At 38.1% G+C, this 26,303-nt stretch overlaps 2 protein-coding genes across 6 annotated transcripts; one reads left to right on the forward strand and one right to left on the reverse strand.

Annotated features, from left to right (window-relative positions):
* The first annotated feature begins 39 nt into the window (after window positions 1-39).
* LOC144651925 (ras-related protein Rab-22A-like) lies at window positions 40-6,097 on the forward strand. Its single transcript, XM_078511997.1, has 7 exons — window positions 40-234; window positions 368-447; window positions 1,705-1,786; window positions 2,191-2,262; window positions 2,611-2,721; window positions 3,596-3,701; window positions 4,576-6,097. The coding sequence occupies exons 1-7, from the start codon at window positions 172-174 to the stop codon at window positions 4,692-4,694; spliced, it is 633 nt and encodes a 210-aa protein (XP_078368123.1). The 5' UTR covers window positions 40-171; the 3' UTR covers window positions 4,695-6,097.
* A 3,030-nt stretch (window positions 6,098-9,127) lies between these two features.
* Window positions 9,128-26,187, reverse strand: LOC144651638 (uncharacterized). 5 transcript variants are annotated; one of them, XM_078511578.1, is made up of 6 exons: window positions 25,996-26,187; window positions 25,720-25,897; window positions 17,265-18,088; window positions 16,667-16,929; window positions 15,979-16,197; window positions 9,128-15,398 (listed from the first exon to the last, which is right to left on the reverse strand). In XM_078511578.1, exons 2-6 carry the CDS (start codon window positions 25,888-25,890, stop codon window positions 11,686-11,688), a joined length of 5,190 nt encoding a protein of 1,729 aa, XP_078367704.1. In that variant the 5' UTR covers window positions 25,891-25,897; window positions 25,996-26,187; the 3' UTR covers window positions 9,128-11,685. The 5 variants fall into 5 exon arrangements, with proteins under 5 accessions (XP_078367704.1, XP_078367705.1, XP_078367703.1 ...); XM_078511579.1 differs by having other exon boundaries at window positions 17,316-18,118; XM_078511577.1 differs by having other exon boundaries at window positions 17,265-18,118.
* Between the last annotated feature and the right edge of the window lie 116 nt (window positions 26,188-26,303).

Below are 26,303 nucleotides of genomic sequence, written 5' to 3' on the forward strand. Positions count from 1 at the left end.
ATCCCACAATGCAACGGGGTTTGAAAAGTCCTGCCCAGATCCCTGGAGGAGAACGATCTCTCTGTCTTCGCATAAAATTTAGAAGTTCTGGAATGAGATTGTCATTCGTTTGATAAGGAAAATGTTTCGTTGTTGACAAAGAGGAAAAACTGATAGTCATCGAATCGAAGCATGCATCGAGCGTACCACAGTCCCGGAGGGTCCATCAGAGAAATAAAACTCTGCCTTCTTGGGGTAAGGAAACGATATTAATTTTCCACCGTGATTTAATACGTTTGTTATTGACCACACTTATTAAAATCTTGCCTTTTCTAAATATTGACGGAAGTGGTTGATATCTAAAGTTGATCTGTTTATATTTTTGTAGGATGCTGGTGTGGGAAAGTCGTGTTTAGTTCATCGGTTCGTGTCTGATTCGTTTAATGCTTCCTCGCCTCCCACCATTGGGTTAGTATTGTTTTGATAAGCTAACAATATTATTAAAGCATTATTAATATCTCGTGACGTGACATGTAGCATTACACTAAGGTACAGGATACAGAGAACATCAAACGTTTACATTTGTATAGCCAGCATAATGAAAACAGGTCACTGAATGATCATCCAAAATAAACAACAAAATGTCCTGCATCAATATTTTAGTTTTTGTCCAATATGGGCACAATAGCTTTTCAATCAAAAATTAAACAACATACTGTCCTTTCGTTTGTTTGTTTTTGTACGTGATCCATGGACTCAGATTCTCGCAGGCATATTGATGGCAGATTTGAACCAGCCTTTCATTGATCAGGATTCCCCCAAATAAAATCTGTGGGTCGTCTGTCGGCCGACCGTCAGTTCTCTGTCAGCTGACTATTGGTTGTTTGTCGGCCGACTGTTGACCAACAGGTAGTGGAAGGGAGCTGTTATTTACAATTACCTAAGATTTAATTACTTGAATACCGTCTTTATTCAATTATAAAGCGCCCAACCTCGAATGAGCCCCCATCTCAAATAAGCACCCACCCTGAAGGTAGGAAAAGTAAATAAGCATCCAGCCTCGAATAAGCACAGTAGCTGTTGAGACATTGGGATTAAGACCTCCGAGTGACTCCATCATGTGACAAACAAACAAACCATCTATCTTTTCAAACCATGATGAACAATAACGACATTGTGGGGGTCCTGAAAATATCCATACCCATACCATGGAAGGTCATTGGAAATTCCGAGGGGCTGGTGGGTCCCAAAAGCCAACACTTTTAAAGGAAAGAAATGGGGCTTAACTGGAATTTCCAGTGGGGAGGGGGGACTCAAATCAAAAACCTTCCGTGGGAGGGGGTATGGATATTTTCTGGAACAACACATTTTCATGTGTCATGCCAAAGTTCTCAAAATTCTGTACCAGGTTATACTATACCAAGCATGATCACACCCCTAGATGTTAACAATTATTTACTAATCCAGCTTGAAAAGGTTGATTTATTTAGCACCTGATCAGGAGGGGTACAAAATCATGGTAAGAAGTTTTAGAAGGCTAAGAGACTTCCCATGTCAATTCATCAGCCATGAAAAAAGCCTAAGATTTGAGTAAAAAAACAAAACATACAATACTCAGATCTGAGTAGTCCTCTGATTGGTTAAGTGTAAAATAATTAGTCAGAGACACTAACCTAAATGTGCGATTTTGACAAAACTGACACCTGGAATTATTGCTTGTTTTAGAGCTGCATTTATGACAAAAATGATGCTTGTGGGAGAACAAGCATTCAAGTTTAATATTTGGGATACCGCTGGACAGGAGAGGGTATGTAATTTTTATGATATCTGATACAGTGAGGAAATATTGCAATTTGTTTACTGTATCAAATTTGAACATTGATCACAACAAACAGAGAAATAGTATATATCGGTACTTAGCTGTTTTACAAAAGGTTGTTTCACAGAAGCATCAAAGCATATTCGACAGTACCAAAAGGTGTTATGGGTGAGTTTGTCGTAAAACCAGAATTTTCTTTGATTTACTGCTGCTAAACACTGTACATCAGCCATTTATACGCGTTTATATGAGTTAGCGGTAGTTTATCATTTCTTTATAAACCAAGTCCCTAGTGTTTCAGTGTGACAGAGCAAAGGTAAACTGCCACTACACCTATAATACCTTTCACCATAAACTTATTTATTTGTTATTGTTTTTTTGTCATTTAATAGTTCAAGAGTCTGGCTCCACTGTATTATCGAGATGCTGCTGCAGCCATTTTAGTTTATGATATAACAAGTGATGTAAGTTGTAACAAATGATACCATACATGTATAGCTGACATGAAAGGAACGTGGTAAAAGAAAGTGAAGATAGAGCTAGAGAAGGTGGTTGATTATTCAAGGAATGACAGCAGGTTGAGAATAGAGTGGGCTTTTGTTTTAGGGAGGGAATTATTTCACCAAAAGGGCAATTAATCAAGGGAGGACTATCATTTGAGGAAATACACCTTCATTTTTTTGTTGTTGTTGTTGTTGTTTTTTAAAAAAAGTCAAATGTCAGGTTCAGAAGTTAAAAGCAGCCAGCCAAAGTCTTGCTCATTTTGTCTTACTGTCTTACAAAAGATAAGGCTGTTCTTTGTTGAATTTCAGAGTTCATTTCATGCTTTAAAAAACTGGATCAAGGAGTTAACAAGATATGGACCCCCTGATATCCTTATTGCTATTGCTGGTAACAAGTGCGACAAAGCTGATCAAAGAGAGGTGAGTGTTTTTTGTTGTGTTAGTTTTCAAGCCTAGTAGCTCATAAGTTTAACTTAAACCCACTCTGTAGCATAAAGTGACTGTGGTGGCCTAATGGTTAGCTTGTTGCTGCACTTCAAATCGAGTGCTCCAAGTTTGAGCCCTGGCTGGGGTCATTGTGTGGTGTTCTTGGGCCAAACACATAGCTCATAAATTATAGTAATTATTAATTTTATTTGAAAAAATTTGAATGAAAATTCATTTTGTGAAGACCAAACTGTAACTGTCAAAACTGCTCAAGAGTTAGGATTGAATCTAACCAGTCAAAAATTAGCAAAATTTTTCTTCAACTTTGTTGGGTTTAGAGTTTTTTTTTTTTTTTTTTTTTTTTTTTTTGTAGAACTTATTAAATTGTTTGTATTCTACTGTCAAACCGGTTTTTTTTTTGGTTTTTTTGTTTTTTTTTTTTTTTTTTTTTTTTTTTTTTTTTTTAAGGAAATAAATGCCATTGCTTCCTCTACCAAAACAGTCACCATCTTTTGTTTTTAATGGTTTTATTGGTTACTTTTCTTGGAAGTGTTCTGGTTAAAGTCGTGGCTTGTATAATGTGTATTATTAAAATCTAGCAATGGTATATTGCAATTCCTGCGTTTTGATTGGTTGACAGGTATTATGGTATATGAGCTCATATACCATTGACCACAAATATGGTAGCCAAAACACGTCAACGAAAACAGCTGGGGAGCTCAATTATTGCAATTCACTTGCTGCTTGTTGGATATGAGATTGTTATAGCCAACTCGGCGCTACGCATCTCACGCTCGTGGAATAATTGTTAATTAATTATTTTCAGGCTTTGAATTTTAAGTATTAATTCATGGGTGTTCCATGTTAGGTTCAAGAGGAAGAAGCAGAGGAGTTTGCAAACAGTGTAGAAGCAATATTTGTGGAGACAAGTGCTCGCACAAACAAGAATGTTCACTGGCTCTTTGAAGAGTTGTGTGAGTTGTTGTTGTTGTCTTCACTTTTCTTTCCTCACTTTGTACCGCTAGGCACTAGCCATCATATACTGGTAACAGGGCAGATTAACTGCAGTTATAACGTACTAAGGTTTTATTTTTCTGCTCGGTTATTTTGGAGGGATGTTGTAGTTTCAGAAAGTATTATTATTTGTCTCACAATGTGTTCACTTGTGATGTAGATCACGTTCGCCTGCATACTGCTAGTCTTTAACAGGCAATAAGGTCAACTGGTCAGGTGTAACCTACATAATTTAAAAACATGATGCTCCACTGTGATTGGTTGGTTTTCAACAGCTGTGAATGTGATTGGTGCATTTCAATTTTCACTATCCCGATGGGTTGTTCCCTCAATGGCGGTTCGCTGTGGTACAGTTCTCCTGCTGTTGTGTTTCTTGATCATGGGCGTCCATGCTTCTGGAGTTTCAAATCAACTATCCCTGTTGATGTTGTTAGGGTGAAGTCTTATATGAATAGACCTTATGCGTGATAACGTCATATGCTCACAATTACGGTAACCACCAAGCCTCATTTACACGAATTACTCTTAACCTTCTGCCACCTTCATGGAGTTTCCATGTTGGTATTCTTTTCACCTTTGCTGCTTAGGGAGCTCATTCATGACAAAATTCACAAGCTTGCACTTCGAAAGCAAAGCTTGGTGGTGAAATTAGCCAGTCTGACGTAAGCATGCATACATGTAAGAGCTATTGCCTCTGGTTACCCATAACCAGTTGACCTTATCGCCTGATGAAGTCAAGCAGGAATGCAGTCCAAACGTCACAATTAGCATCACAAGTGCCTACATAATTTGTGAGACAAAAGCTAATTTAGAATTAAATCATCCTCTGTTTAGCTCGCAGACTACCTCAAGAACAAGCAGAAAGTCACACTGCAAACCGTGCCCTTGTACGACCCAAGCAAGCTGAGGATCAACCAAAGAGATCTTGTTGTTCTGAGAAATCACCATCTTGAGTACACAAAAAAATAATACTAATATTAATACTAGTCCCTGAGTTCAAGAATTTTTAATGTTATTGATATTCAACTTACAGAGAATGACCTAAAAGCAAATATAGGAAATCTTGTGTTGTTATAAAGATGGCACACAAAGAGAAGGTCACTTCAGAGTTGAGAGGGGGCCTGGATATGAGTAGTTCGTCAGTGTTCATTGAATGAGAAGAGAATCGAATATAACAGGTATCTCAAAATCTTGACAACCAATCCAAATTTTATACTCCTCAGTTAAAGACTATGAACAGTCCTTTTTTCTTAGTCCATCAAAAAAAAGTGGGTGTAAAAAAAATGGCTGTATCAAATCTGGTGATGAACCAAATTCCAAGTGGTCATTTGCTTTATACTCTTTCATGTTTTTGCTTTATGCTTGATTAAAAAAAAATCAATTGCAGACAGTTTGTACTCCACTGCTAAATGTGTTGTTCAAGAAAATATCCATAGCCTTATCATGGTGGGGGGGGGGGCTTTTTAGTTTGAAGCCTCCCACCCCACCCCTCTGGATATTCCAATTTTTATTCATACTTTCCTTTAAAAGTTTTGGCTTTTGAGAACCTCCTGTCCTTTGGAATTTCGTAAGCTATAATGATTAAACTAATCAATGTCCTATTTGGCTTTATCAATTTTCACTTTTAAATGACATTACAGTCTGCAGTTAGGTGTATATCATTAGTATATGTTTTATAGGGGATTAATTTAGCATGCAATTTAAAGAGTCATCTGGTTAGTACTTACGTCAGAGACAAGCTAAATTTGTGTTGAATTATTTTCGATTAAGTCCAGGCAGTCCCTTTCAATCACATTGTAGTTGTTATTCTTGCAAATGTACATTAATTCTCTGTGTTTAACAGAGCCTGACCGTAATGTTAAGTTTTATTTGAAACAAAGCAGATAAGCCAATCCTTCAAAACAGAACGTTGAGTGTCACAAATTCTTAGAAAGTACACCAGTATTAACTACAGCAATACAAGAAGTGTCGTGAAAAATGTTAAATATCAAGAAAAAATACGGTTTAACATGAAATAGTGTAGTACCGTATAAAGTTTACTTTAACACAGGTACCCCAAGCCCTATGGGGGATAACTGTGTGACCTTTGTTCAGCGCTGGGTGAGTGTTGTAATTTGAGCGGCCTGTTGCGTAACAGTGAAATTATAAGGATTTGTATGGGAAATAACGACTCCTACTTTGCCCTACCCTACCTGACGTTCCCTGTCTGTTGTTATTTCTCCTATATGGTTTTTGGAGTGATTTAGCGCAATTCCAGTGAGTTAGAAAGGCAGTGGAACTAAACTCACTGGAATCGCACTAAATTACTCACAAAAAACACATAAGAGAAATAACAACAGACAGAGGACTTCAGGCAGAACAAAGGTCACACAGTCTATATTAGCTTGGGGTACCTGTGCTTTCAATGATGGATCGATGCAAGTAATGCGTAATTGGTGACTTACAGGGTGGGTGTCTTGATAGATTTAACTTGAAATAAAAGATAAGAGGGAAAGAGTTGTCAAAAACTGTTACATATTGTAAACTCTCTCAGATATTTTATTATAATAAAATAAATGCAGTTAACATTAATTCAGTTAGTTAGCCTTTTGTAAGAAAATTTTTAACAGAGGTATGTGCAATTTTTTGCACTTTTTGGCCAATTATTAAAGATGTGAAAATCCAGACGTTTTTATTTCAATGTCCATCTCATCCAGCACATTCTGAACTGATTCCTTTATCAATGACAGCAAGTATTTTGCTAAACTTGGTTTGTTCAAAAGTAGACTCGTGTAGAAAATAATTCTTGCAGAAGTGCTTGTGTCATGAGCCATGTGCTCAGTCAACAAGTCTAAATTCTTGTGCTTCTGGCTGGTAGCAAATACGTCCTCGTTTTGGGTGCTTGTTATTGCTTTCAGATGTTCAAGGTTAGTGGCCCTCTCTCTTTGCCACTTTATGTGAACATCCCCAGGAGCGCAATCGATCGTACTTTTTGGGGCCAAATAGGTATGGTTTTCCACTAGGAGCTGCATGGCTCTTTCACTTCCTTAGTAAGAACTGCGGGAATCTTGCGCCCAACCTTCCTTTTATCCCGGTCAAATCCAACCTAAAGCAAATGAAGTATCATTAACTGTTTAACTCTGGACGCTGAAATTGTATTAATGAAGTTTGATATTTCAAGTAATCACTAAGACTTCTGTTAGAATCAGCCAATCAGAGCGTGTCAACGGAATTTGTTACCGCGAATAATTTAATCATTCAGCGGGCGCGTTGCAAGTTGCGAACAAAAACTGCGCGCGTGACACCTAGTCGCCATCGTTGCGTTGCAAGTTGCAGTGAAAATTGCGTCGTGTAACATGGCCTTAATTGTTTCTTTTTTATTTGTGATGAAATAGTTTACATTAACTGAGCTCCAATAAGATAAGGCATGGTACTAAGAAACGATCTGTTGAAGATTCACGTTTTTTCAGAAAATAAATTTACCATTATTATCCTGTTTCAACGCCTCCTTCGTCTCATACCTGAAAATAATTTCAAATGAAAACAAAACATACATATCAATCCACTACTTAAAACCTGACATTAAAACACTGCTAAATTGAAGGTCCCTAACTAGTTACAAACACGACTGGCTTTTCGAGTTAAAATACTCCGGCAACGTCCGTTAATATTTCACTTTAAAATTCCACTATCGCGTCATATTAGGGCAAAAGAACGCGCAAAATATGCCACTTTATTACACTGCAGAACAGTGCAAAAATACGGACAGCCAAACTTACGAGATACGGACCCAAAATTTAAAAGTGAATTAATAATCCCTTATTCGATGGTTTAACTTACAATACGAGCGGACAAATCGGAAAAATACTCCGCAACTCGCGAAATATTCACGCGTATTATATGTTTAACCATCGAATAAGGTGTATATAACGTCATTGGACCAAACAAGGTCAGGAAAACACTGACGCAAAATATTTCTCAATTATCCTGCGAAATCGCGCGGGAAAGTTAAATAACAACACGGATGTAATGAATAATAAATCCCCTATTCGACGGTTTTACAGATAATACTCGTGGGTTTACTTCGAAACTGTTAAAAAAAATACCCGCGCGTACTAAAACCATCTAATAAGGAGTATCTATTTTCATAGTTACAGGAAACATAAAAATGAATGTTTTTACGGTAAATGCATATAACAAGTCAATATTTTCATGGAGCCTTACTTCGTCCAACTTGTCTCGCAATTTTGTTGGAACACAAATTGCATGAATAATTGCCTAAGGTATCAAACACATCTTGAAATGAATGTATAGGAGAGACTGTATGAATTGTGGTTTATCTGAGACCAAAGTAAACTGTCCGTGATATAGAGAAGTCCGTAAGAAGAGGCGCCACGGTACAGTCAAAACCCGGGCCCGGGAGTCAAAACTCTTTGACACGGCCACCACAGGAGCAGAGCTGAAGTGTGGACAAGGGTGTAGGTCATGTCGCCCCAAGCGGTTATGCCGTCGTTGTTATTAGGGGGCGACCTTATTTTAGTGTCTGGGCGACGTAACTTCAGTTTTGGGGCTACGTGACGTGGGGCGACGTAACTTGGGGCGAAATGACCTGCTACCATGGACAGGTCCAGGCCTGTCATACTGGTATAGATTATATGAATTCTGGTTTCTCTTGGACAAAGAAAATTATCCGTAAAATAATGCTGTCCGTATTCAAGGAGGTAACCTTGAAGAGGGTGTAAACTGTACAGATTCAATTAATGCACGACAAGAAGCAGAGCTGAGTATCCGTATCATGGAAGTCTTTGCATTACCTTACAGACCCCAAGGGGCAAGTAGACTGTCTACAACGTAAAGGTTTTCGTATTTAAGGTGTCCGTAAGGCAAGGTTCCAATGTATTTTTAAATGCCAACACCTAAGGTGTAGAGCCGAGTGATCGTATCATGAAGGCGTCCGTATTGTAGAGGAAAATAAACTGCCATCACATAAAGATGTCCGTACTATGGGGGTGTTCGCAAGGAGAGGTTCCACTTCAAATACAAAGTGGCACCCTGGTATTCGAACATAGTTTGTACCCATTCTACTCTGTTTTTGTGTACACTGATGTTTGGGACTGGTTTTTTTCTGATGACACGCGAAAGAAATAATTTCATACGTATTAAATGCCACTGATTAAGTCAGCAATTGCTTTAGGGTCATTCCGAAACAAATAAAAAATCTGGTCAGGCCTCCACTTTGTTTTCTCTGTCCTCGAGGCCTTCTGTACAACGGAGCAGGAGGAGAGGAGGTGAGGTGAGGTGAAATGTGTACAAGTGAAAAACACCTTAGTCTAAAACTTAGTATTACTAAGTAAAACGCACGTTAGGAGAAGGATTCAGAGACAGAGAGAACAATTTCAAACTGATACTAACTTATAGAACTTTTTATTACACAAACTAATACATAATCTTTAATAACATAACTTTTGAAGTGGATTTAAAGCTATACTGCTATTTATTTTTTGCTTATAAAACTAAGCACACATCATGGTATCTAATCAAGTACAAGGGATATAGAACGGCAAACTCATAATAGGGTCATAATACGTGTCAAGATACTTTATAAAACACTTATAATTATTTAGTTGCGAAGAACATATACTGGACAAAAACATGCCTCGATCGATCATTTCAGGGAAACAGATCTGGTCAAAATTGTTTAAAAAATATCCAATAATCAAACATTGGCACCGTCAAAATAATCTACTGGCTGACTCACTAAAAAGGGTTTCCAACTTTGATCTTAACCATCATTTCAAAGCTTAACAAAAGTTTGCAAAGTCGGCCTGTGAAGAAACTTGACAAACTGCAAAGGCAAATTTGTGTCCAGTTATACCTAGAACGAACAATACTGTTCTAAATCAACGCCCCCCCCCCCTTAAAAAAATTTATAAAAAAAAAACCCTGTAAAAAAAAAAAAAATACGGACCGCAAAAAGAGATTTCAATATGTCGTAAGTTAGGGCATACATTCTCTTTGATGTTATACGTATGTACAATTACTGGCAAGTCTAAAATATAAATATTTTCAGCTCAGTAATATTTCTTAAATTAAACTTTTTAGTTTCATACAGGAGACATTTCTGCAGATTTACATTGCATACCCGCATCAAAACAGTGTTTCAAACAATCAAATATATTAGCAAATATTCCAAACATGTCTGTAAACGACGGTGTAAAGATTTCAAAGACCGTGAAACACTTCTAAAGTCCTGCGAACGTCACAACATTTACAAGGATTTCTGACAGTATTAGGATTTTTCTTGCAATTATAAGACTTCGAGACATCTCAAAAATGTCTGATCAAGAATTCCAATCATTTTTGTTATCTGTAAGTTTTTTTAACTACAAAAAGTTCTTTTGCCATATCGAGCTTCCTGAAAGAAACAGAATGTAAAAGCAATCCAATTCGGCACGCAGAATTAACAGTTGACCAATACGAAAACTAGAGGATGTGTTTTTTGTGATTTGCACGAGACATGCATCAATATTTATTGGTTTTCTCAGAATCACGCAATTTAATTGGTAGCTTGCGAGGTCCATATTTTTCCATTTAAACTTCGTGCTTTACAGCCGGTCCATCAGTGAACTTTAGCCATTTCAAGTGACGCTTTCCAAGTAAAAAAAAAAATCAAAATCTTTTGACCAAGCTTGTTCGGTCCAGTTCTAGAAATATTGTTCGCATGGTCTTTGTTTTTAAGCTGACCCTAACAAAGAAATCAGAACGAAATGCCCATTACCGACTGAAACAATCAGTTTTAGTTTTAGTTCTGAAAAAAAAGATTCCCAGTGGAAATGAAAACCCTGTCAAATGTTTTGTTTATGTACAAGAATGCCAACATCAAAAGAAAAATTTCTCGAGACAGCAGCTATGCAATGTATTAATCTGCTTAAAAGTAATATTCAATTTATCTGGAAATATGTATAAAAATATTTATAGAAGTAAGAATAAAGCAGAAATATATTTTAACCACAGAATAAATAGCATGGAAGATGTTTTGGAGATAAAGTCTAAACTGTATTGAAATGCCTATCGTAACAAACAACAGAACCTGAGAAAACAGATGTCTGTTTACATGCAACCATTCCCCCCACTCCTCGCCCAATGATCAAGGCGTCTAAAATTCAAACATGAAGATTATATATTAATGATTTTCCACTGAGTGTAACTTGTGCACTGAAATTGTAACCAAAACCGACCGGCAGACACAAGGGATCCATCCCAATAAAGCTATGCCATTGATATGGAATTCTTCCAACTGAAACCTAAACGAGTGAAACTCTTAACGGGTGACAGAAATGATCACACATCGACAGATGTTTGTTTTCTCAGGCAAGAAACAACAAAACAATAACAGATGTTTTAAGCAAATTCAATATTTACACTTTCCAAGAAAGCCAATGTCGAGAATCACCACATGTGTAACATCTCTTATCTCAAGAAAATATCTGTGTGATTAAATCTAAAAACAGATTAATGTGGTTGAAATAAGAACTGATTGTTTCCCATTAAAGGGAGACAGTTCAGTTCACAGTTTGGACAAATGGTACCAAAAAAATTTGAATGTAAGGGTGATAAAGATAAATGGTAAGCACATTTTCCATTTATATGAAAATTTTCCAGTGAAGCAATCATGTAGCAAACCAAAATTTCCTACCATGTACATTCAAGCCAAACTTTCCGGAACTTTTTAGTAAATGGTAAACAACAACTGTCTCTGGCAAATCTGCATAGAACTGAAAAAATTTGCCAGAAATGTAAAAGCTGTAAAATCCGCTTTGCATCAAGACGAAGACATGGTACTTTGCAAAGTCTAACGAAACCACAGCATCAATCAATAACGAAGAAATTATTCCGATCAAGAAAAGCAACTGTTCCCTTAATGGTACCATGCAGTATTAAAGTTCCTCTGTGTAATTAACACAGTTACAATCGACGCGGGACTTTTTGCACAGCTTGGGGATCATCTTCTGCTGGCCTTTTTGCAGTTTCTACCTTTGTGTCCCTGATGACGGACTGCAGCAATGAAGACTTTAGTCGGATATAGAGCTCTATGTGCTTCATTCCTTTGATGTGCAAGTTTTTGGCGGTCAGTGTATTGAAGTGACACCGGCATAGTTTACAGTAGAAATTGGCTGTCCCACTTCCATGGACCCGTACAACATATTCTGTGCCAACGGCATCTTTGGGTTGGGAAGACAGAATAGCTTCTTCCATTTCACGATAGCGATCTGATTCAGACTGAACACTTTCCGCTCCTTCTTGGCTTGGATTTTGGTCTGGATCCTGATCAGGATTCTGATCTTGCTTCTTAACCGATTCCACAGATGGAGCGGAAGTACTGCCACGCTGAGGAATTTCTACTTTGTTTGCAGACTGTTTTCTCATCTGGGCAAGGCGTTCACTGACTAGCTTTGACCCCTTGCCATTTTCTTCCACAGGCTTGGCTTTCTTTAGAATTGATTTAAGTGGTTTGTTCTCTTCAACCTTGGTCTTAGTGGGAGCAACTGGCATTTCTTTGGACTCATTCTTTGACGTCAAGGGCTCTTGAGAATATTCAGGTTCCATCACATTTTCTTGCTGCTGAGGTTGAAAGCCATGTTCAACATGATGGCTTTCTCCTTGGGGAGGAACAGTCTCCATGTAATACTCCTCTGCTGGTAACTGTTCTGCTGGTAACTGTTGATCATACCCTTCAACAGCATTGTAACCCTCTTGTGGCAACATCTCAGTGCCTTCAACAGCATACCCTTGTCCACCAGCTTCAAACTCATTGCCTTGAGTGTACTCATTGCCCCACTCTGACTCAGTTCCATGGTAACCTTCCTGGTAACCTTCCTGGTACTCTTCCTGCCATTGCCCTTCTGCTTCACCCTGATTCCACCCTTCTTCAGTCTGGTATACGGCGGCCTCATCATACTGCTGCCACTCTCCACCTTCTTCAGAATACTGGTACTGGTAATCACCTTCAGCATAAGCAGCATCCTGTCCTGCATACACAGCCTCTCCTTCTGTTCCACCCTCAACGTACTCTCCTTGGTAGTCCTGAGATTCCTGGTAAGCCTCGCCTTCCACAGGGTAATACAGCCCATCCTCTGCGAGGTAGTACTCTCCTTCGTACACAGCACCAGCTTCTCCTTCTGCACCTTCCTGAGGGTATTCGCCTTCATACCACTCTTGGTACTCTCCTTGATCACCACCTTGATCACCAGTCTGCCAATCGCCTTCTTGAGGGTAGTAGTACTCTTGCTCATATTCTCCGCCCTCTGTTCCTTCTTCGTAATAGTAGCTGTTAGGATCACCCACTTCCCCTTGCTCTGAAGTCCATTCCTGGTTAAGAATTTCACTTCCTTGATACGAGGTGCCAAAGTCCTGCTCACCAACAGCACTCTCGGTCTCGCATTCTCCAGCAAATTTGGCTGTCTCCCAGTCAACATTTTCAAACGAGCTTTCGTTGGGTAATGACACATCAGAGTACTGAGCATCACTGCTTTTCTCATCTTGCTCTTCTTTGTTCAAAGGATAATCAATCTGTTGCTGTATGGGACGTGGTCTTCTAGCATGTTGTAAAATGTTACTTTTCTGTATCACTCCTGGTCCTTTTGCTACAGGAATGCTGATTAAATTTTTCCTACTTGGATGGTTTTGTAAGGCGTCCCCTTCTGACGACTTCCGACCAGTCACATGATATTTACCTGCTCCCATTTTTGCATAATGCGCAGAAATGCTGTTGGTATCAAAAGCTCCCGATGAAGAAAATTCCACAATCCTTTCATCATGAGGAGCTTGCAACGATCTGAGTTTGTCATCGTTTCCTGAAAATTCATCTTGCCCAGATATGCTACTGTAGATTGACTCATCTCCAGAGTCTTCACTATCTCTGTCGTACTTTCTTTTCTTGGCCTTTTTCTTTGCCTTCTTGGTCTTAACTTTCTCCTTTTTCTTTGGTTTTCCTGAAGGGGACTTGGAGGATCTTTTCCCTGAATCCTCCGGTTTTTCTTCCACATTTTCCTTCTTCTTGTCTTTCTTTGTGTCCTTTTTTGACTCAGACGTCTTCTCTGGTTGATCAATTGTTATTTTAAGTGTGTCAATCTTCATTTTTGACCCGGATTTCTCGTCGCCTTTACCACCTTTGGTCTTCTTTTCGTTCACAATCTTCACTTCTCTCACTGGAGAAACTTTCTCTTTCTTTATCATAAGGGGGGACTCTTTTCGTTTATCACTTTTTAAAATCACTTCTCTAACAGTGTCTGTCTTTTTCTTAACTTCTGTCTTAAATTCCTTCCTGACTTCCTTCTTAACTTCTCTAAAATTGTTATCCTTCTTATCTTTAACAACAAGTGGATCTTTAGATGAACCTGGTTTGTCTTTTGCTTTATCAGCTTTTGCCTTTTCTTTGACTTCTGTTTTTGAGACCTCTGTGGCTTTTTTCGGCTCCCGGCTACCTTTTGAGTCACTTTTTTTCTTCTCTTCAACACCTTTGACAGGTTTCTTGTCTAACTGCTTTTCCATGCTTTTAATGTCAGACTTCAATTTATCTAAAGCTTTTGCAGAATTCTTCTCTTTGTCCTCCTTACTGGATATCTTAGTTGTGTGATGTTTCTTTTTGCCTCCATCGCCCTTTCCTGATAAACTATCAAGACTCACACTACGCCAGCTGTGACATGTACTACAGCTATGACTGCTACATGTGCTGCAAAAACTGCTGCTTCTGCTTCTACTTCTGCTTCGTCTTTCCTTTCTCCTTTCACTTCTACTCTTGCTGTCTCGTCTTGGACTACGAGGAGACCTGGATGGTTTGCGGTACTTGCTGCCTACAGGACTAGGAGATCTACTTCTGCGAAAGATGTTTCTAACTGTAGCACCTACGGGTGGCTGGGACATACCTCTTCCTCTTCCACGAAAGACAAATCCTCTTCCTCTGTGAGTCATGGTACCTCTGCCTCTATCGCCAGAACTAACCCCTCTTCCTCTGAAACCTCTTCCTCTGAATCCCCTTCCTCTGCCTCGTAGATTAAACACAGCACCTCTACCACGGTTGTTGGCATTCATATTTCCTCTACCTCGTCCACGGCCTTGGGGTTGAGAGGTTGTAAAACTATCTTTTTCTATGGATTGTTGTCGGTTGCCATTATTTTCCAAACCTGACCAATTCTGGGTCGTGAATTTCCCTTTACTGGGCGGTTTAACCTCTCTTTTTGAGCTGCTGTTGCTAATCCCAACCTCTTTTTTGCTGTCATCTCTCTCAGAACTTCTGCTACGTGACCTTGAATTTTCCATATTTTTGGGGAAATAACCACCCTTTTTTGGTAAAGGAGGAGGCTCCATACCAAGGTCTACTCCAGCTTTCTGAACACCTTTACCAATTGGCTTTTGCAGTTGTCTTGGAAGGAATCCTGATGGAAATAGGGGTTTTGGCCCTGGTTTCTGGGTGTTTAAAGTGGAACCTTTAGATTTATCATTTTCAGGTAAGCTTGGTGGTGTGGTATTACTTTTTGAAACTGTTTTCGAACTGCCTCTTGTTGGTTGTTTACTGTTATCATTCATATTGTCTTTATAATGGGAATTGCCTCGTCCATCTCTTTGATCACCTTTCGAGTATGATTTGGGTTCTCCACCAAATACTGGATCTTGCAAACCTAATGAAATACATTGAGCATGATTAGATACCATACAAACAAATCATTCTAATACCAAGGTTTTGCACTCTGCCCCCTCCCCCAACCTAAATATTTAAGCCTCTTGCATAACCATGAAATATTTCCAGAGCTGCAGCGTGTGTATATGTTGTTCAAAATGCTAAAGTTAGAAACTTTGATATATTTTCTGGTCCCAGATGTAAGATATTTACAGTGATTGACTGCTGATAACCAGCTGGTTTGCCTTGATGCCTGTCATGTCTACAGTTAGACCCTGCTAATTGGAACTCAGTTATTTCGAATTCCCCATCATTTTCAGCTTAAACCAATTTCCTTTCCTGGATTTGCCCTTCAGCCATTTACCATCGGCTATTTCAGACTCTGGCTATTTCAAACTATTTTTTGTTTCCCGACGGTTCTAAACTGCGGGTACAACTATCGACTTCAACATTGACCTGAAAACCCCATTGGGAGTGGTCAGATGGTAATTTTCATTTTCTTTTTTTTTAATCTCATCACCTGCCAACTACATGAAGATGTATCAATATTCTAAAAGGGAAGCTAGAACTTGATAACTAACCTGCAGGAACGTCAAGACTCAACAGAGCAGACTTGGCAGCATCATGTCGTGCTTCCTTCTTGGTCAAACAATATTTCACGCTGGTGAATTTTTGTCCCTTTACATAAACCTGCACTCCATAGCCTCCTTGCACCCCAGGCGCGTCATCATATTTGGGTGTGTTTAATCGGTTTTTCTGGCAGTACTGATTTAAGATGCTAACAAAGTCAACAAACGTGTCTGGAGAAAGAATGAAAACAACAAATTAAAACTAAAGCAAACTTGCATTTTTAAAACTAAAACCTGTCCTGCAGGGTATGTGCGGGTTTCGTTGAGTATTTTGTATATACACCTTACCTGAATTTTTGCATTGCAAAATCAAAATAACCCTCCAAATATTCTGCCAGAAAAGTACCAAAAGTATTTTTTTACTGATAGTAGTACAACAAAATTAATACAGAAGATGAAAAATGATTTATAACTGTTGTGTGACAGCAAATAAGATATTAAAGTGATTGTAATTCACAGATTTTGTTGTCTATCACAACGAAAAGTTTATGTTTGTGTTTTAAAGTGTGTCACTGGAATTCACTTTTCCATTCTGTGGCTCAGGAAGGAAAATAAACAAGGAGTGTATTATAAACAAGAGATCCTCTGTAAAAATATAACTGCAACAATTGTCACAACACTGATAAGCATGTAAAAGTACCTTCTTCCTTCTTTTGGTGATCTGATGAAAATCCAAAAAATGGCCTGCCAAGTTCAAAGCCAGTTTTGTACTTTTGACTTGACTTCTGCGTGAGCTCTGACAAGGGAAGATCCCTCAGAGCATCACTGCTTAACCTTGAGCTCCCAAGATTGGATGCTTCTCCATAACGGTCCAATGAGGGTTCTAAATCTCGGTCATCTAGACTGTCACGTTTGTCCATCCTATATCTTGAGTCCCTACTGTCCACATCACTGCTTAGGCCCCTAAACACAAACAAAATCGCATTAAACAAGAGAAATGTTATGTGATGTAATGGGGACCCTGTATGAAGAGAAAGTCTTAAGAGAGATTTACCAAATGTGGAAAATGGAAATTACTCCTTGCAGGCATCTACAACGTAATTATGATGGAATGAGTAATTCTACAGAACATACACTTGATTTTTGGATCATGTACTTTAGAGTGTTGGGAAAATCCTCCTCAAAATGGTCTATAACCAGGGTTATTTAATAACTATTATCACCTGTCTCAGCTTGGCAGATGTGTGGACTACTTTTACAACCATATTTTCTCATAACAATTCTGATCTGCACCATACCTTTGCCCATCATCTAAGCTTCCTCTTCTATCCTGTTTACTACTCCTGTACCTGCTTCTTGAGTAGTCTCTAGAATCTCTGCCATCTCTGTCCTTTGCACTGTCACTGTAGAGCCCTTTGTATCCTTTCTGACAGTCCTCATCTCTGTAGTCTCTGCCAGAACCGGGTTCAAAATAGTCCCTAGTGTCACTCAGTGGTTCCAAAGGAAGAGAACCAAGAGTTCCCTGACTTGACATGGTAAACATGTCACTTGATGTTGACACTTCAAGGCTGTCTTTGTTTCTGCTACGATCTCGTTTATCATCATAGTCTTTCCTATCATATCTTTTCCTGTCTGGTGTACTTGCATTGTCGTCATCCCACTTACTCTTTTGGAACTGTTTAAGCACGTTTCTAAGATCATCGTCATCATTCCTACTGCCAGATTTAGAACTCGTAGTGTGACTGTGTTTAGTTGGTGTGTCTCCTCTACCTTTCCTGTAGGAAGATGACTTCTCATCAATGGGGCTATAACTTCTTTTCCTTGCTGAACGGTCATCTGTTTTCCTGCGCTGCTGGTCTTTACTGTCTCTAAAATCCATTCTTTTAGAATTTGAACCACTCTGCAAGTTGTACATATCTTCTGAAAACTCATCTATTATAGGTCCTCTTGTTGCACCTCTTGGATAATTGTCCTCATTTCCTCTCGCAAACAGTGACGAGTCATCATTGGCATCTTGAGACAAAACAGCTCTTGATATTTCTTCCTGCAGACTCTTTAGGACACCGTCTCGCCTCAAGTCATGCTCTCCTACTGGTATGGTCTCCTTCCTTTTGTCAAACATCTGAAAAGTATTGAAGTTAAGTTCATTTCCCTGAAAAATATTTCAAAAGAAATTAGAGTTGTCTCATTGTTACACCAGAAGCCAAAGAAAACTAAACTGAAGATAGTCTTTGACAGCCAACAAATGTTTTGGACTCTCGATGCTTACTCTGTTTTGCGTAAGCCATCGGAGTCAGCTGCATTTGCGGCTGGGTCTTGCAGAAAGGGAAACAAAAAATCATCAAGGGTTTTTTCAAACTCTTTTCTTGGAAACTATATTATTTGTTTTTGTGTCCTGGTGTCTTACAACAGGGAAGCTTGATTGTAGGTTATCAATATTCCTTAACCCTGAAGGACATTTATTTCGTTCATTTTCATCATACTGATTTCATGCAGTCACAAGATAACTAAGCCAATAAAATCACAGTATTATTGCAAATCCCTTGTTTCGTAATGGTTAGTGTTTCAGTACAACATGTGTGAGGATGGCAAAACCAACAGAAAAATTAAATTTCTTTACAACCTTACATTTTTGTACAAAAAAAAAAAACACGAAAACCTGGGATGAGAAACCAGGTAAACAATAATTTTGATAAGATGGCTACAATGCTCAAGGTGTATGTGTATGTACAGTGGAACCTCGATTTAACAAACCTCTATATAGCGAAGTCCTCGATATAACGAACGATATTCTTTGCCCCAGTAATAGTAAAATGTATGAGAAAGTACCTCGATATAACAAAACCTCGTTATAGCGAACAAATTTTGCCAGTCCCTTGGCCCTTCGTTATATCGAGGTTCCACTGTATAGGGGGCAACACAAATGCAGTTACTTTGCCACTACGCTTTTGTCAATAATAAAGAAATTCAGATGTATCCTCACATAGTCTGATACAAACAAAAAAAAAATCATTTAAAAGGAAGTGCGTATGGAAGAAGAATGCTAAGACAAATCACTATGGTAGGTAAACTTGTTTTGTAGTTCTTACATGTAAAACTTTATCCATTTTCAAAACCCTTGCCTGTTGTTTATATACAATTCAGAGTACTGAAAGTACCTTAAGCCACAGGATGTCAAGTAGCATAACTTATATTTGACACTGTCAGTTTAGACCACTATTCCAGAGAATTTTTGAGTCTTTGTGAAAGTTCAGCAAGAAAGAAAACTCAAAGGATGTTCAGATAATGACCCAAATTCCCAAATGGCTCATTAACACAAGCTCTGATTTTTAGCCTGGTAGCCTTCCATAATAATCTAAATATACTATCAAAATCACTAGAGTGGTAGAAGCACCGTTAGGAATTTGAACCAGCAGCAGCATAATTCTGATCACGTGATCAAAAAAAATTGTCACGATGGTTCGTAAAAAAGGTTTCCGTGGGCCTCCTGTCGGCATTGATGTGATTTTTAATAGTCGCTCCATGGCCAGTGTAAACATCTTTTTTCCAGAATTTGTGTGAACAATAATGACCCTATCAAGGCAACAGGGACCGGAAAACTCATGAGATGTATTTAGCCTTAAAGAAAAGCAGGTTTTGTTTAATTTTAAAGTGTTCCATACTGTTCTGCAGCAGAGAGCTTCCTTCAAATCTCAAAGGTTTTTGTTGACTTTCCCCATGAATATAAGTGGTGTCCATGTGACAATTTTTTTTTCAATAACGTGATATGAATTCTGCCACCACCAGAACAAATTCCTAACGGTGGTTTTACCACTCTAGTGATTTTGATAGTATTAAACACCTGAAACAAGAAAAAACATAACTTAAGTCAGTACTGTAAACAATGGAAATAAGTTCTTAAAAGACATAAGCAAATAATGATGCATTTAAATGACAATGTTATACAGCAGGATTTAATATTTAGCAGTTTAAAAATTGCAAGATGATTGATTTTTCGATTTTAAATAACTGTCAAATGCAATCAAACTGCAAGTGAACAGTGATAAGCAGTGTTGTCAGTGACACTTGGTGCACCCATAAACCACTCACTTCCAATCCAGCCATGGGTAGTGCTAGCATTCCTGCTCAGTTCATTGCCAACTTTGAAAAACCTTGGCTAACGTACAAAGTTTTCTAATCATACTGGTACATGAAATCTAATGTTAAACAATTTCTGTATAAACTGATCTGTGCAATATTTTAATGCTGAAAACTAATAAATGATTTTGCTGATTTGATTTGATAACAGGAGTAAGATTCTGTGAAAAGAAACGATAGCAAAGTTTTTAAATTTCTAAACATTAGTCCATAAATTTTTCAGTGAACTTTACAGACAAATGTACCTACAGTTTTCAATTGGATTAGAAAAATCTTTAAGCAAATATCTTAAGTTTACAGCATTTAAACAGTTACAGATCAATGTATGCTGAAATTATTTGGCACTGGATTCCAGTTTCATAGTGTCACATAGAGGGGACACAACACAATTATCACCCATCAAGAGAATTTAGCAGATAAATGAAATTATACCAGACCCATTTATTTATGAGTAGGTCCTGTCAATACCCAATTCCCTCTATGGCACACACCTGCAGGGAATCATACATGTAGTTGTTGTATTCATCAAACCATGTGCGAGACATAGCAACGAGAATAATGATTCCCTGCAGGGTGGAGGGAATCAGGCATTAGCCCCTTAAAAGCTCTTTTTTGCCAAAATAATGAACAAAAAGACAATGTCAGTTCAATAACTTCTACTTATTAAGAAGAAATACCTCTTGGGAATGATGCATCCAGAGATAGCCAACGTCTTGTTTTGCCAGCAGTTGACACTGTCATCAATGACATCAAGTGTTCCTTTTATCGCATGTTTAAATAACATTGCACTACTCAGTCTCCCATTGTGCAAAACTGCATATCACTGCAAAAGGTTCTAAAACAGCTGTTATAAAAAAAAAACCCAAATCTCTTCCTGGTTGATCCTCTCCAAGCCGGAACAGCAGTAACACCACAATAATTCAACTTGTTTCTTATGCATGTTGCATTTTGCAGGTCCTCCTCCAGAGTAAAAGCAGGGATTGATTCTTCGCTTGCCAACTTGAATAAGCTTTTAATCCTCACTACGGGAGTGATTGTATTAAAACTTCTCTTTAATACTACATCTCAAACATCTCTTAATTTTATTTACAACAAATGGAGCTGAAGTGTAAGTCTGTCCTTAATCAAGTGAGTAGTTCATTAGTACTCACACTTCTATGAAATCCATCCCCACATTTTGGGGTGTGGAAAGCATTATGGGGATCAGGTTTCCATTTCCGTCTTGGAGTTTGATTTTGTATGAAGGTTCAAGGTTGAAGGCCATTGTAGAACTTTTTTGTATGTAAGATCACGGCATCAAAATGGCAGAAATGAGACACACATGAGATCTCCAAGATGTTCACAGAGATGTTTGCGTATGACCCACCCTTCTGAGACTGATGTGGTGGAAAAGTTCCTACTTTTTTATTTCTTTGCGCATCTTTATTTTTAGATTACTTTTTGTATCATTAATGAAGATTCTACAATGAACATTAATTGAGAACATGAAAGAACTCTTCAAAACTGAAGCAGTACACAACAGTCTTACAACTGTCCGCTTTCCATAAAACCAAATTCGTTTTGGGGGTTCAAAAATTACTTGTTAGCTCCACCCATGTTTTAAATTTGATACCCTCAATGCTTTTAGAGTGATTTCAGTAAACCCGTGAAATAGTTATTTCACTTTTAGATACTGTTAGACACTGATTCGATAGTTTTCTTTTATTTCCTTTTGACTATTACGCACAAACTGGTAGATATTGTTTCACAGGTTAAATGAAATCACTCTAACAGTCCTGCAAAAGTAGCAGTGTTTATTTCCACTTTTGCTCTTGAGAGTTGAATTCAACAACGTTCTTAAGTTTTTGGTTCAATCTTGCCTGCAAAATGTAGAGAGCTTGAGAGTTCTGTTTAAAGAGAAATCTGTCGAATGAATCAAACAACACCAAAGAAGCCTGCGTCGAGAAGAGGTAAAAAGCCAAACTGAAGAAGCATCCACATCACCCCATTGCAGATTGTGTGGCTGTTGTTTCAAAACTATCAGTTTGGGAATTTCAAAACTGGATGGTTATGTTAAAAGCTGAGGAATTAGGAACTAGGAATTACCAACTGGTCTTTTCCTTTGTTTTTAAGCACTCATAAGTGACCACTCTAAGAGTCTGCTTTGTGTTAGACTGTATTAATGGTATACACTTGCCACATTTACAGTAACATAGCATAATTTATTGCACTAAGGATTTGGTCTTCCTTTGAAGACTTCAGAAGTAAATTTTCAAAATACTATCATGTGAATTTAGAAATGTCACTTTTTTATATACAATAAACTGATTTATTATTCATTCAAAATATTTCTTCATTTCTGATTGGTTTACAATCCCTAGTTAATTCTAGTTAATAGGCTAGCTAGGTTTCTATTATTGGATGATTGACATAATTATTATTGGATGATTGGCGTCAATATTCCATTAATAAAAAAATATTGATAAATTGGCGTCATGTAACACCCGCTTTGATAGTGCGGAGCTAGAAAGCGCTAAAATGTTCGGCAGGTTTGAAAATTACATCGTAAAAAAATTCCAAATTATTAGATGAGGATAGCTAAAACACAAAAATAGCTTCAAAGGGAAGTCGCTTGATTTTAAAGCTCATCTTCCAAAATACAGTGCTAAACAACAAAGGAATTGGCCGCAGTTTTGCAAAAATTCTGTGCCAAAGTGAGAACCCACTTGAATGTATTTTTTTAGAGTTCAAGAAATATTTTGAGATATGAATAATAATTCGGCTTTCATATGACATGAAGAATAATGCAAATCTGGGAGTGTGTTAGTCACCCTTCTTGATCTCCATGATTCTTCTTATCATACTCAACCTCATCCAATAATTGCTAAATATAAAGTCAGCATGCATTAGTACAGAAAGTAATGTATAAGACACAAGAGACATTGTACATTATCACTGAATAAGAGATTAGCAGTTTTCAGTCTTTCAGTGGTTGTATATTCTTAGTAATTCATATATATCCAGGGCTGCAAATAATTTTTTTCACTTGAAAGAACATAATTATGTCCTACTAAGACACCACCATGGTCGGACAAAACAAAATTTTGGTTGGACATCAAAAACAAAAGGTTGAATTTTATTCATTGTTGCTACAAAATGATTTACAATCAAAAAATTGTCCAGACAACATGTCCGACCACACTTGGGATTTCATCGGACATTAGCAAATTTTGGTCGGCCAATGTCCAATGACCGACTGTTATTTGCAGCCCTGATAATATATCCCAAGCAATATGCTAAAAGCTCTCCTTAGAGACCAGCCTCTATTGTTTCAGCCTGTGGTCACTCAGGAGAGCCCATTCTCACAAGTGACCAGCTCTATTTACATGTACAACTACTTTGTCTTACAAGACAGTTCTTTACCATAGCATTGACTGTACTACCAAAACTCTGGGAGAAAAAAATTAAACATTTTTTTACCAGACATGTAATTTTTATGTGACTGCCAAAATGATGGTGATGGCCAATTGAATGAATACCTTATTTTAACCCTTAATTTGGAAAATGACTGCTTCCTGTAGCATTACACACCCTAATGCAAACACTCCAGAAAGTTTAAGCGATTGTAAACCCTCGCCTGCAGTTCAGGTTTAACTTTCAAATTTTTCCAAACTGTCCCTGATGTTTTGTCAGGCTGTGTTAACACACACATTTTCTTTTTCTTAAAATTTATACACATTGACATACAAATAAGATGGTTGGTATTTTCTGTCATAAATACCACTTGTCACATTTCAAAATTGACTAAATATCACACAGTTGTACCACTGTATGGCTAGTGATTTCAAGTGCATTTTTGGAATAAAGCTTGGAAGTAACCCTTTAATATATTCCAAATCTCCTGGTCTCTCATACAGGTCACCAAATCTCCCAAATACGAAGGAAAGAACTTGGAATACATGTTTCCCCATTTATTTCAGCTGACTTTCTGGGAATTTTTTTTGAGATATTTGACACGTTTATGTGGAAGAAACAGCATTTTGGGGGTTGAGAAGATAAACCTTATATGCAAAATTAATAATCTCCTGGGTTTCGATTTTTTGAGGTTGGCATCTTGGCTATTGCCTAGATAAATATCAAGATTTAAGAAAGTCATCTTGACTACCAACTTGAAACTAATGATTCCTGTCTTCATGAAAGTTTTTTTAATGATGATGAATTTTTTAACAATGACACGAGCATGGGACAAAGAAAAATTCTGAGTCCCCGACGGGAATCGAACCCATGACCTCCCAGATACCGGTTGGGCGCTCTTACCAACTGAGCTACGAGAGACTTGTGGTGAGCTGGGCCATTTACTAGGTTGATATGTGACACACGTCCTGCATACTGCTAGGATCAGCAATGTCGAAATCATCAAGTGTGTTGTAAATAATAAAGATGGTAAATTTTCAGCTCGGTGATAAATAATGAAGATGAATTTTTCAATGAATTTTTTTTTTGTTCGATTCCCGTCGGGGACTCAGAATTTTTCTTTGTCCCATGCTCGTGTCATTGTTGAAAAATTAATCTTCATTATTTATCACCGAGCTTAAAATTTACCATCTTTATTATTTACATGTACATGAAAGTTTTTTGTTTTTATTTTTGGTTTTGTAAATTAAATGTTTCCCTTGAGAAGTTAATTTCACCATGATCATTGTTTTGTGATGTGATTGCATGAGACCATTTGCACCATGAGGTGGATTAGTTAAGGGAAAGGGGGATATTTTACTTTTTGTGCTGACACGTTGTTGTGACAGTGAAGCTTGTGTGCCTCAATGACCCTCAGAGCTACGATGGCTGGTATTTCAGTCCATAGCAGGTTTAACCTTGCCAGATTGCTCAAGAGGCAATGACCTGACAATGAACAGCTCCTGGTCCTCCAACTTGGTGGTTGGGCGATGGGCTGAACACCCATCCACATAAATGACCTGTGGGGGGGGGGGGGGGCACTCACCTCTATGGCCTATACGGGGACATGCCGCTGGATAGGGTATGGTTTTTGACTCCTCCGGCATATATATAATTTTAAGCTCCTCTGTACTAAACAGGGCCTGAACCTGTCCTAGACAGGGTATGGCTGCAAGTATTTACATTGTTTTTGCTTTCGCTTCAATTAAAGGTATTATTTTATTTTGTAGGATCGGTGTTCGCAATACAATGTGTCGAGCATTGCATATGGGATGCAATCACAATAAAGCGTAAATGGTTGTCGACCTATACCTAAACGTAGGTCAATCCCCCCCCCCCCCCCCGGAATGACAGAAACCTCAGCATGAAACCAACCATTCTTGGGATCAATGTGGTACCTTCCTTAGTCAGCTCATATTTTTTGAAACAGTATTGCAGGAAGACCAGGCAGACCGAAGGTAATGAAAATACCAAAGAAAACAGCAATGCTGTTAGTCCATGATTAAAACATATTTTCGGTTTTTCATGTCATTTCAAGAGGAGGGCAAAAGATTCACAGATTACTTTAGAAATTTACATCTGTGATCTGTACATGTTTTCGTTTGGTATCGTTGCAGTAGAAAGCAGGTTTAGTACATGTCCATTTCTGGTAACAAAAATATTTTTTTATTTGCGCTAACTCACCAAATTCTTGTCGTCCTTCGACCAAAATGGGGTCTTGTCTCGACCGCCATCACCACGATCCCTCTGATCTCGGCTGCTGTCTGACCGAGGTTTGGACGAGTTAAAATTGTATAAAACGCGGTCCTTGGGTCTTCGAGGGACGGTGTAGTCGATAGCTTTCTTGCGGTTCATAATACTCCTTTAAATGACAGGGCAGCACAAGCTTAGACTTAAATATCCAACAGTTTGCGTTGAAGAGAGCGAAACAAAATGGCAGATGAATAATCTCGAACTTACCTTGATGCCAAAAGGCACTTTTGAACGTCGATTATTTTATTTCTGGCGTCAAAACAAAGTAGAAATCGACAATTTACTGTAAGCTCCTCGAAAGTAAGCCAACTGACTACATTTTAAACCTCCAAAAGCGAAAAAAAATGCGGGTTTTGCGATAAATTTTTCCTTCGATACAAACACATGCCGTGTGCACACTTTATTACCCACAATGCAGTGGAAAAACAGCGGAAAGCAAAAATCTACCAAGTAGGGGAGGGAGCGTTACAACAACCGCCAGTTCGCTCTGAAATAACATAGGCACGCAATGCGTG

This window comes from Oculina patagonica, chromosome 4 (genome assembly GCF_052425735.1).
Source record: "Oculina patagonica isolate OP01 chromosome 4, crgOcupat, whole genome shotgun sequence".
In the NCBI taxonomy this organism is placed as follows: Eukaryota; Metazoa; Cnidaria; class Anthozoa; order Scleractinia; family Oculinidae; genus Oculina; species Oculina patagonica.

Excerpts from the sequence above, each read along its gene's own strand:
- LOC144651925 (XM_078511997.1), top strand. The coding sequence starts at position 172 with ATGCATCGAGCGTACCACAGTCCCGGAGGGTCCATCAGAGAAATAAAA. Across the intron at positions 448-1,704 it reads TCCTCGCCTCCCACCATTGG|AGCTGCATTTATGACAAAAA; the intron begins GTTAGTATTGTT and ends TGCTTGTTTTAG. Across the intron at positions 1,787-2,190 it reads ATACCGCTGGACAGGAGAGG|TTCAAGAGTCTGGCTCCACT; the intron begins GTATGTAATTTT and ends GTCATTTAATAG.
- LOC144651638 (XM_078511577.1), bottom strand. The coding sequence starts at position 25,890 with ATGAACCGCAAGAAAGCTATCGACTACACCGTCCCTCGAAGACCCAAG. Across the intron at positions 18,119-25,719 it reads CGAAGGACGACAAGAATTTG|GGAAATGAACTTAACTTCAA; the intron begins GTGAGTTAGCGC and ends AATATTTTTCAG. Across the intron at positions 15,399-15,978 it reads GAGTCTTGACGTTCCTGCAG|GTTTGCAAGATCCAGTATTT; the intron begins GTTAGTTATCAA and ends GTATTTCATTAG.